This window comes from Abrus precatorius, unplaced genomic scaffold (assembly GCF_003935025.1).
Source record: "Abrus precatorius isolate BTA unplaced genomic scaffold, Abrus_2018 Scaffold11, whole genome shotgun sequence".
Classification (NCBI taxonomy): Eukaryota; Viridiplantae; Streptophyta; class Magnoliopsida; order Fabales; family Fabaceae; genus Abrus; species Abrus precatorius.
Window position 1 is genome coordinate 12,809,720 of NW_020874303.1, and position 12,281 is coordinate 12,822,000.

The 12,281-nt window shown below is 34.4% G+C and overlaps 1 protein-coding gene across 1 annotated transcript; it reads left to right on the forward strand.

Annotated features, from left to right (window-relative positions):
* Window positions 1-9,943: 9,943 nt before the first annotated feature.
* On the forward strand, window positions 9,944-11,654 carry LOC113855636. Its single transcript, XM_027487267.1, has 4 exons — window positions 9,944-10,008; window positions 10,108-10,303; window positions 10,493-10,618; window positions 10,728-11,654. The coding sequence occupies exons 1-4, from the start codon at window positions 9,944-9,946 to the stop codon at window positions 11,652-11,654; spliced, it is 1,314 nt and encodes a 437-aa protein (XP_027343068.1).
* Window positions 11,655-12,281: the final 627 nt, after the last annotated feature.

Sequence of the window (12,281 nt, forward strand, 5' to 3'; positions counted from 1 at the left end):
AAACTACTTAGATATAGACATCACACGAAATGATTTTTCTTTTTTTATTGGTTAAGAAAAGACTTGTTAAAAAAAGACTTTTTTTTTTAATACGATATTTGACAATTAAATTTACGGTGAAAGTTACCGTAAGCAATTAACTTATAAATAAATTAGCAAAATTAACGAGTTTTAAAAATTTAAAATTTAATTTTTATTAAATTTTACATATAAAAAATTTTAATTTTTTAAATATTTAAAATAAATCTTTTTTAACCTATTTTTTTAAAGTTAAAAAAAATATAATTATTTATTCACATAAAATTATATCATATTCTATCAAATTTATTTCTATCTTTATTTTTAAAGATATTTAAGATTTTATTTTGTGTTTTTAATATAAAGTTTAACGATAGATTGAGTGGTTAGGGTTAAAAAAATTTTGATAAAAGTTTGAAAAGAAAAATTTAAAGTAAAAAATCTAATAAAAACACGTTATTTTTTTTAAAATATTGTTATAGAAACTTTATTCAATTTATCTTTTTTCTATTTATCCTAAACTTACATAACAATTTTTTTTGGATTGTTATATTTTCAAAATGTAAGGGTTTTTTATTTAAAAACATCATATATTTATCCCAATTATCTTAAAAATAATCATTTTAATTTGATCAGAATAAGAGTAATGACTAAGGATATTTTGTTGAACTAGAAAAAAACGCAGAGATGAATCTAAATCTTTTGTCAAATTCGCTTAAGCTAACACGCATTCGCTTAAATGAATCAAAGACAGAGATGAATCTAAACTTTTCGTAAAAATTAGCTAAACTCACAATTCATATGCTTAAATGGATCAAAGACATAGATGAATCTAACACACATTTGCTTAAGCTAATATTATCAGTAAATAATAAGTTTACGGTAATAGTAAATGATTGTAAAATTTATAAAATATTTATAATTTGTTTATTATTTATCATTCACTCTATGATTTAAATATCAATATGATTTTATTAAAGAAAATATTTGTGTAAAAAATAGTTTGTATGTATGTCATATATAAATAATTTATTTAAAAAAATTAATCTCATATTAACCATGTAATAATTAAATTATATTAGCCTAATTAAACAATATAAAATAGTAAATAAATTTTTCTATTAAAAATATGAAACAAAATAATTTTTTTGGTTTACCTTATTATTGAATATATTTTTATATTAATCTTATATAATTTCACATAAGTAATATATATATATATATATGCAGGTATAGGGCGGGTGGGTACTTAGATCCCCATATTTGCACCTATTTCCATTAGAATTTGTGGATATTTCTCCATACATATACATGTACCCGTGTAGCGAGTAAATATCCTATCTGTTGTGAGTAAATTTTGCATGTGCTCATTGGATATTTTACCATTGCCATCACTTATTCACATTCTTTTTTTAAAATCTGACCATGCTGCCCTTTACCTCAAAATTAGGAATATTAATACCATTTTAGAGATTGATAAACCTTTTAAATTCCTTGGGTCCTGGATGTCTCACAATGACTTCCATAATCAAGTTAGGAACTCTTGGCGAGAATCAAATTCTTGGATTGAAAACATTTGTAGTTTTAAAACTAATATCTCTATCTAGAATAAAACTACATTTTAAAATATTTTTAACAAGAAAAAAAGTCTCTTAAATAGAATTAAAGGAATTCACTATAAACTAGCTTTTGAAGATAACTCCTCCCAAGAACCATCAGTAAAGGTGCTCTTAGTAATCTTGGCCCTAGGATTTCATGTATTATATCGTTTTTTACACAAAACTCATTAAAAAGAACATATTTTCCACCGTATCTGATCTAACTCTTTTAATCTTTTTATTGAATTGATTCTCTACTTTATCTTTATATTTTAAGAACATTTCAAAAGCCTTATCTTTACTTTTAATTAAATATACTTTGGTATATCTAGAAAAATTGTCTATAAAAGTTGCATGATATTTTTTACTATCTTTAATTATTATTTGTTTTAGATTTACTAGATCTCTGTGAATTAAACTAAGCAATTCAAATTCATGTTGCATAGAAAAACAAGACTTTTTTGATAATTTTACTTTTTGTACATACCTCATATTTATTAAAACATGCAGTTTTAATTTCAAAAATTAAACTATTTTCTTACATTTTTTTCACATAAAAAACACTAACATGTTCTAATCTAGCATGCCACAAATCATAAGAGTCAACAAAGTAAACAAAAAAGCATTCTCATTATTGATTTCAGAAACATTCAATACAAAAAGTTCTTGATCGTAATATCCCTTGTCCACGAATACATCATTCTTTGTCATCATTATTTTTTTTATATTCAAAGAGAACTTTAACTCCCCCCCTTTTCCAAATCCAATAGAGATATAGAAATCAAATTAGCTCTAATGCTTGATAAATAAAGTACAATGTTGAGTGTCAAAGTCTTTCCAACATGAGTTTGAGAAGAATTTTTCCTTTTCCAACTACATTAGCAGTTTGAGAATCAACAAGATAAACATGCTCTTCTCTTTTTCTTATATTAGTATTAGAGGAAAAAGCATCTTGATTAGCATAGATGTGCCTTATAGCCCCAAAGTCTACTATCCCTTTGCTCACATTGGCCACAATTAAGGCTTGAGAAATAACTACGACTATCACACCATCTCCTTTGACCAAATTAGCTTTAGGCTCAGGAGGATTGTCATTCCTCTTCCTATATCTACATGTTGGTGCATGATGACTGTCACAAGCTCATAAAGTATTAACTAGTAAGTGTACTTGTCAGATCGGTGTATTTATGCATATTCATTATTCCATTTGAATTGTGCTGTGTATGCTTAAAGTGTATGAATTATTCATGTATTGGAATGTGAATGTAAAAGTTGTATGATTGTCGGCTAATGAACAGTATATTCTCAAATGCTGTATTGTGATGTTGTCGAGTGTGATGTGCATAACGGGTTAGAAATTAGTTGTTATGTGTGGTACATGAGATAAGCTAGAGAGTATGATCGAGAACCAATATAATCTCATCCGAGAGAGAGATTGAGAGTTTTGGGTGCAGGGTGTCTCGTTCAAGTGAAGCCGACATCGCTCAAGAAAGAAGTTGTCCTGCAAAATTAGACATTCTAGAGTGTTCTCACTCAAGCGAAATCAGTCTCGCTCAAGCGAGAACATATAGGATCACCCCAGCCGTCCCCCGCCCAGGCAAGAAGGGATCTCGCTTAGGTGAGAGGCGACCTCGCTTAAGCGAGGAGTCACAGGAAAAATAGGTAGCTCTCTAGACTTAATCTTGCTCAAGCGAGAATGCTTCTCGCCCATGTGAGATGCAGCTTACCCAAGTAAGGTATTTCTCGCTCAAGCGATAATAGCAGAAATCTGAGAGGTTCAACTTTTTGGTTTTCTCGCCCAAGCAAGGGTGAGCTCACTTAGGTGAAAGCAAATTCCGCTCAAGCGAGGATTAGCTCGCTTAAGCGAAAGCGCGCGGGTTGAAGGAGTATTTAAGGAGGCTTCAATGTCCAAAAACTTCATTTCTCACCAGACAATTTTTCTCTCTCATTCTCTCTCTGTTCTCTCACTTCTTATCCTTAGAAAAAACCTTCTCAAAGCTGAATTCCTTCTCGAATAAAGTGAGATCGTCTATCTCATCAAGATCTAGGTGAGTTCTCGGAGCTCAGTTTTCGGTCATTACTTATTTTCCTTCTCTTTCTTTTTCAAGAGATTTATAACATGTTGTTATGAGTAGATCTAAATCGTTTAAGTTGTATTTCATACCCAAACGGTTGATCTATCTCTGCAGAACTCATTAGGAGCACTATCTTGGAACTTGTTCCAAGTAAGGGGAGCTAACCTAATCTGATCTAGTTCATTTAGTAGAGACCGAGATGTTTATATAAATCATTTCATTCTAACTGAGAATAGTGAGCTATATAATTTAACCTTGGGCAAGAACCCAGAACCTGTATAGTAAGGCTAGCGTATTTGTAAATGAATTATTCCTATTAAATCATAACATATATTTGGATATTATGAAATTCCATATGTTGGAATGTGAATGGGTAAGTGATGAATCCATATTTTATTAGATTTTTACTTATCTTTTTAGTGTTTTTTAATAGAAAAAATAGACTTAGGAAGTGTAAATAACATAGAAACACCATTTTGGTCAAATATCATAGGTTTCTTAATTTTTGGTTAATTTACATTGATTTACATAGATATAATTTGCAATTTTGATCATTTGAATAATTGTGCAGGAATTTCTAGACTTATTCTATGGATTTTTAGCATTTGAGAAAGTTTGAGTTGAAAGTGACCACTTTGGATTCCATAATGGACACTACAACAAGCTAGATCCAGAAGGGCAGACCAAATGATCACTCTGATTCCATAGTAGACACTACAGAGACCCCAGTTTGAAGAGGTGATGCGCGTAGCTACTTTGGTTCCATAGTAAACACTCCAGGGCAAACCAAAGTGATCACTCTGATTCCAAAGTGAACACTCCAGAGAAGGCTAAAGTCACCTAGTTTTGCGCATAGCTACTATGAATCCATAGTAGACACTCCAAAGAGGGTCAATAGCATGGTGACCTGCGCATAACCACTATGAAACCATAGTAGCTACTATGGGAGTACTGCAATGTCATCACTATAAAACCATAGTAGCTACTATGGACGAAAATCTTTGCACTATAAATAGAAATTTAGAAATTAGGGTAGGAGCTTTTTACACTTTTAGATTTTTTTCCATTTTGGGAGAGCATAGGGTAGCCTTGGGTGACAGCCAAGGGTCCAACCTAGGGTTTGAATTCTATTTCTTCTTCACTTTTCTTTGATTTTTCATCTTGATGTTATTGATTTCCTTTTACTTTCATTTTGTAATTGTGAGACCCATCCTCATGGAGGGCTAAACTTTCTTGTAATTCTTAGTGAGTTCATATGGATTCTTGAATTCCTTGGCTTTTGAATTTTAATATAATTTCTTTTTTTTCATGAATTTCTTCTTCCTAATCTCTTGAATTGAGTTCATGGTTGAATGAGGGGGACATTGCTTAATTAACCCTAATTCATTTTAATGAGATTCTAAACTTGAATTGCTTAATTCTGGGTTTATTTCTAAGGTTGCGTAATCTTGGGATGAGAGATTTGAGTCTATTGAATTGCTTAATTCGGTTGATTTTTGCTTGTTATATTAACCTAATTCTGAGAGGAGAGGAAGAATATTAAATCTTGCGAGGAATATGGATAAAATCTATATGAATGAACTAGGGGTTACCACTTTTTATTGATTGAACTTTATAATTTTGTTTCTTGCTTTTTACATTGATCTTGAAATCACAAAACTCCCCTTGTTTACTTGCTTTCTAAATACACTGCACACCATATGTTTGATATTTGATTACTCGTCCAATGATTCATAGGAGATGACCTAGGTTAGCACCCCTAGTATTACATTAATTTTGTTTATATTTTGATGAGGATTCGTGACAAATCTTTTGTTTATGTGTGTGATAACCTAAGAATTATAACTGAAGACTTGTATTGTCTCATTTTAGGAAGAAGTAAGAGTTCTAGATGCTAAGTATCTCGCTCAAGTGAGGTGGTTCTTGTTTAAGCGAGACTGAGTCGTGCGAACTGCACGTTTGGGAGTGTTCTCGCTCAAGCGAGACAAGATAAGACTTACCCAACTGTCACCTCGCCCAAGTGAGAAAGGATCTTGCTCAGGCGAGAGGCGACCTAATCAAGTGAGAGAAGCTTGGTTAGGAATGAGTCGCAAGAAAACTAGGTAGCTCTCTGGACCTGATCTCACTCAGGCGAGATACATCTCGCTCAAGCAAGGTGTTCCTCGCCTAAGCGAGAATAGAAAAAATTTGGGAGGTTCCATTGTCTGGTTTTCTCGCCCAGGCAAGAGAAGAGCTCGCTCAAGCTAGTACACGCATATTTGGAGGGGTATTTAAAGAGCCTCAGCACCAGAAAGTTCATTTTCTCACCAGACAACTTTCCTCTCTCATTTTCTCTCTGTTCTGTCATTTTTTCTCCTTAGAGAAAACCTTCTCAAATCCTAATTCCTTTTCGATCAAAGTAAGATCTTCTATCTCATCAAGATCTAGGTGAGTTTTTGGAGCTCATTTTTCAATCTTTACTTTTATTTCTTTCTCTCTCTTTCTTAAGAGGCTTATACATGTTTCTCTGAGTAGATTTGAACCATTCGAGCTATATCTCATACCAAAACACTTGATCTATCTCTTTGGGACTCACGAGAAGCAAGATCTTGGAACTCGTTCCAAGTTAGGGGAGCTTAACTAAGCTGATTTAGTTCATACGATAGATAATCTTGTATTGGCTAAGGATTAATTATTGTATGAATAAACTTTAGGGTATAACCCAAAGTATGTATAGTTGAATGTTTTTCTCTCCTATATAATAATTGTTTGGAAAGTTGTGGTAAAATATGATGTGCTGCAATGTTGTGTTATATATGCCGAGGATGTTAAAATAATACGCGGATATACTTAAATAATGTTTTAAGCGGCTTAGTTTCATTATGTAATATGTTCTAGAATATGTAATTAATACTGCGAAATACTTGTTTTTGCTGTGAATATATGTATGGATGTGTTATTAAGGCTGCATGAAGGTGTATGCATTGATGTATTGTTAAGGCTGAGAATAAATATTTGTTGTGCTGTAATATGTTGATTTGGTTGTGCATTACTGTATTGTTGAGACTAAGAATAAATATTTGTTGTGTTATAATTTGTTGATTTAGCTGTGCTGTATCATATTCATCATCCTAGAGCTGCTTAGGACATTGAGTTGTATTTGTTTGGATCCAGATACCAAGATTGGTTGCTCCTAAATTGGAACAGTTCCTCTGGATTACTTAGGTTGTGAAACCAGATGAAAATTAAATCGTTGCATTTGCATTAGATAGGCTGAGAATGGGCTGAACATGCTGCATAAATTGATTGAAGTTGTTGTGCGAGTTGTTGCGAATTATATGAATTATACTAATGATTTTAATATTTTCATACTCTATAGTTATGATTTTTATTTATATAAGTTCACCCTTACATTTATTTGTGTTGTTGCGTATATGCTGCAATGATCGTATGATGATACGTGAGCAGGAGTGACAGGTGGAGTGTCTAATTTACCTGCTAGAGAGTCTAGCTAAAGAGTTGTCTGAGTCGAAGATTTTGGGATATGTATCTTAGTCTTAGTAGTTTAGGTATTAGAGTGAACCTAAGCCATTTGGTTACAAATCTAAGATTTTGATGTAATTATTATGCAAAAATTTTATATTATGAGCTTCATTTAGAGCCACTGTTGTAATTATATGCATACACTCATGTTATCTTTATGATATGTAAAATATCTTTGAGGTTTTATTAATTTGTTGATTGAAAATGTTAAAGTCAAATTTTCTTTAGAAAATTATATTATTTGTAATATATTAGTATTATCATGTTAATATAATTTTTATATTAGGAGCAGTGATGTGTGATGTCATTGATCTTTTATAAAAAGGAGTTATGACATGTATAGTCAAGTAGATTTCTCTGTTGTTTAATGAGTGTTTAGAAAGCCATGATGGAATATAACATGCTAGAATGTTGTGATATATGAGCTGAGGTAATATTGATTCTTTATGTTTAAAAAGCCATGATGGAATATAACATGCTAGAATGTTGTGATATATAAGCTGCGATATACTCTTTTACTTACGTATGTTTAGTTCACAAATGAATAAATGAATTAGGAAAGGTAAAGCTGAATATAATTAATTCTTTACAAAAAGTGGTTGTGACATTTTAGTAGTATCAGAGCATGGTCTAGGTAAACTTACGGGGTGAGGTTACTAGGCTTCGGTTGTGTATTCTGAGCAGGGAGTCTTAACTGTGAATCATAAGCCAAAGTTTTCTAATCGGATAATTATGTGGGAGAATGAGCTTGATCACCTCTGTTCTCTAACATGATAGATGTAAGAAATTTTTGGCATATGAGACTTGGGTGAGCTATAGACGGGTTGGGTGGTTGAGTAAGATGTTGTTAGGCTGAGCTGTAAAAAAGTTTCATAGAAGTTGTGTTTTGTTATTCATATCAACTATAAGTGATAACATGATGTTGTATTAAATGAGTTGAAATGTGCGATAAGTTTACTTTCATATTATGTTATATGCTGAGCTTATGCTTGTGCTGTGTTGACATGTGATGACGTGCACTTGGTTGTAAATGCATTTAATCTGGTGTATTAACTGGATAGCTGAATAGTTAATTTTGAGATGGAATTTACTGTAAATATTCTAAGCTGGGTTTGTTTTGTGTTAAGATGGCAAGACCACCTAGGAGATGTTGTTCGCAATCTAACACTAGCAAGTGCACTAGGATTGCAGCAAGTAATGAGTAAATTTAAGATCCAAATATTGTCTCCACAGGGAATTTAGGTTTCAAGTACCACTTCACAGAATTATAACCATTTGAGCCATACAAATTTGAAAGGAGAGTTGTAACATACAAAAGTAATAAACCAAAACAATTAATAGTAAAGAAAAACATGCAGAAAACAGATCAATGAATGCAATGTGAGATTAGAAATGGATTGAAAGGTAGTTAGGAATTTACTTCACAAGAATGTCAATATTACTTCAATTATGCTTCTGAAAATTCAAGAACTTGATTAATTGACAATCAATTTCGCATATCAATAGCCAAAGGTTAATCCCTTAACTCATTGACCCTAACAAGCAACTAAACCACCCTAATCCCTTAGGTGAAGTTCAATTTCAAGTTGAATTAAGACTTAGAACCTTAAGATTGCAGAATTAGGTCCCCTTATCCCTAAGAAATCCCTAAATTCCGATTGCAAACTCAGATCAGAGATTCAAATCCAACTTCCATCGGTAAATGTTCCTCTTTGATGAACCATACGAATTTCCATTCATAGATTGCAAGAAAAGTAGAATTCACAATTCAATTAATCTAAGAACTCAAAATTCAGAAGCAAGAATCAAATCAATACATCAATTCGAGTTTCATAAACCCCTAACTACAAGAAAACTACTCAAACATGGGAGAAGAGAAAGAGAAAGAAGAAGAAGAAGAAAAACTCCAAGAAGCCATAGCCGGAAGCTCCAATCCGATTCCTCTTTGTGGAAGCTTCAAGACTTGACCCCAATCTTCTCTCTCAATCTCTCTCAACGAGATCTAACAGAAAAACAGAAAAATAAAACTGCACTCTGAAAAATCTGCACGTTTCTGTTATTTATAGAATTTTCTAGATTTGCGCGTTGTCACTTTTATGAGAAATAGTAGCCACGCAGAAGGTTTATGGTTGCGCGTTAACACTTTTATGAGAAAAAGTGTCCACGCGCAACTTTCCTGATATTGAAGGCTCTGGAACTATCACTCTTGCTGATAAAAGTGACTACGCAAAGCTCAAGTGGTTGCGCGTGATCACTCTTATGAATAAAAGTGATTACACGCAACTCGCCAGGTTGAAGGCTCTCTGGAACGCTCACTTTTACTGATAAAAGTGATAACGCCCAGTCTTTCTTCTTCTTTGAGCTCTGGAGTGATCACTTTTACTGACAATAGTGATCACGCCCAGTCTGCACTTTCTTGGTCTTGTGTTTTTGGAGTCCAGACTTGCTTCTTTCTTCTTCCTTGTCTTCAAGCCTCCATTTCCATGATCCTTGCTCAATTTATTCCTTCAAAAACAAGATTAAAAACTTAATTTCTAAGCAAAATTTCTACAATTGCTAAAATAACTACATATGTAAACAAACTTCAATTCCTTCTTTTTTTTCTCAGTTTTTCTGCTTTCTTCATATATTTTTCTTATTAATTGTGTTAGAATTATGCTAAAAGATCAGTAAAAATATGGATTCATCAGGAGACATGCTTCAAATCCTCTTCCATCTGATGTGAACCAGATGGCTCACACTATGGAGGCCATAACAGTTGCCATAAGGCAGAGTCTAGATGTGGTCCAACAGAAGTAAGTTCCAAGTCAAGCAGCTGCTACAGCCGAAGCAGGAGCGCTAGCTACTGCCACAGCAGTACCACCACCTGAGTATCAGGGGCTATCAGAATTTAGGAAGAGTGAACCCCCTCAGTTCTTTGGAATTGATGGACCAAATGCAGCTGAGCTCTGGATCCGAGAGGTGGAAAAGATATTTATTACTATGGGGTGTGTTGAGGATAGAAAGGTTGTTTATGCCGCGTATATGCTGATAGGAGATGCGGAGATGTGGTGGCAGGGAGCCTGTACTATGTTAGATGCTCAAGGAGAGGTTATTACGTGAGAGGTATTTAAGAATAACTTCCTGGAAAAGTTATTTCCACCTCATGCCCGTGCTGCGAGAGAAAGGGAGTTCCTAAGTTTGGTGCAAGGAAACTCATTTGTGTTTGAATATGCCATTCAATTTGAGCAACTCTACCGATTTTATTTGCATCCAATCTTTGAGGAATGGATATGCCAGAGATTCTTCAATGGGCTAAGAACGGATATTAAGAGAACTATGATTCCTTTGAGGATTACAGAATTTGTCAATTTGGTGTATCAAGCCACCATCATTGAGAGCCTCAATTTAGAGGACGTTGGGGGAGTACGGAAAGCTCAATCTAGCAAACAAGCTAGTGGTTATGGAGGAAATAATGGTGCCAGGAGGGCCTTATAGCATACCATATTGCCAATAGCAATTTCGACCTTCCTAGCCTAAGGGAGCGACGTTGTCAGCCCCTAGACTAGTGGGAACGGCCACCTCCATTCTTCAGCCTAGGGGAGCAAGTGCACCATCTTTTAGAGCTCTAGCCCCTACAACAGTGAGATGTTTCAGGTGTGGAGGACCACATTATCTGAATCAATGCCAACAGGTAGCTAAGGATTGCCCTACTTCTCGAAGTAGAGCAGCATCGTCCATAGCTAGAGCTTTACATGCCGTGAGACCCAGAACAGTTAGGGCTCCACAGATGATTAGGCCTAGATCTAAGGCCTGTGTGTTTACCACTTCTGGGACAGATGCTGCTCAAGCTACAGATCTTGTTCAGGGGACAGGAATGGTGGTCGGTACATCCCTTTCCGTGCTTTTTTATTCTGGAGCCACACACTCCTTCATTGCGGATGTCTATGTGAAAAACCTAGGATTGCCTGTAAGTGATTTGAGATGTAATTTGGTGGTGGCGACACTCACTTTGAATTTGGTAACAACTTCGACAGCTTGTATTGGATGCCCTATAGTAGTTGAGGGACGGGAGTATAGGGTTAATCTTATTAATATCCCTATGTCGGGCTTAGATGTAATATTGGACATGGATTGGCTAACTACCAATCATGTTGTAATCGATTGTGCCCAACAACGTTTAATTTTTCCTGAGCCGCAAGAGTTACCAGAAATGATTCCTATAACCCAAGTGGAGGCAACTCTTGGTAAAAGGGCTTCATGCTTTGTTCTTTTAGTTGTCATGGATATAGAGAGGGAGCAGGAACTTCAGTCAATACCGGTTGTGCGGGATTTTTCTGAAATCTTTCCTGATGATGTTCCTGGAATACCTCCATCCAAGGAGATAGAGTTTGGTATAGACTTAATTCTTGGGGCTGAGCCAGTATCTATAGCACTTTACAGGATAGCACCAAAGAGCTGATAGAGCTGAAAGGCCAAATTGAGGATTTATTGCAGAAAAAGATGATTAGGCCGAGTGTTCTCCTTGGGGAGCACCGGTCTTTTTGGTGAGAAAGAAGGATGAAAGTTCTAGACTTTGTGAGGATTACTGTTGGCTAAACAAGCTAACCATTAAGAATAAATATCTATTGACACGGATTGATGATATGATGGATCAGCTGAAAGATGCTAAGTATTCTCCAAGATTGATTTAAAGTCTGGATATCATCAAATCCTAGTTAAGGATGAGGACATTCCAAAGACAGCTTTCTGTACTAGGTATGGGCATTATAAGTATATGGTGATGCCTTTTGGAGTTACTAATGCCCCAACAATATTTATGGATTACATGAATCGGATCTTTAGACCTTTTCTAGTCTGGTTCATGGTGGTGTTCATTGATGATATCCTTATCTATTCCAATTCAAAGGATGAACATGTTGAACATTTTAGAATTGTTTTAGAAATTTTGAGGGAGAAACAATTGTATGCCAAATTGTCCAAGTGTAAATTTTGGCTCGAGGAAGTGAAATTCCTTGGTCATGTGATCTCAGCTGAAGGCATTGTAGTTGACCCTTCAAAGGTGGAGTCGGTGTTGAAATGGGAAAGG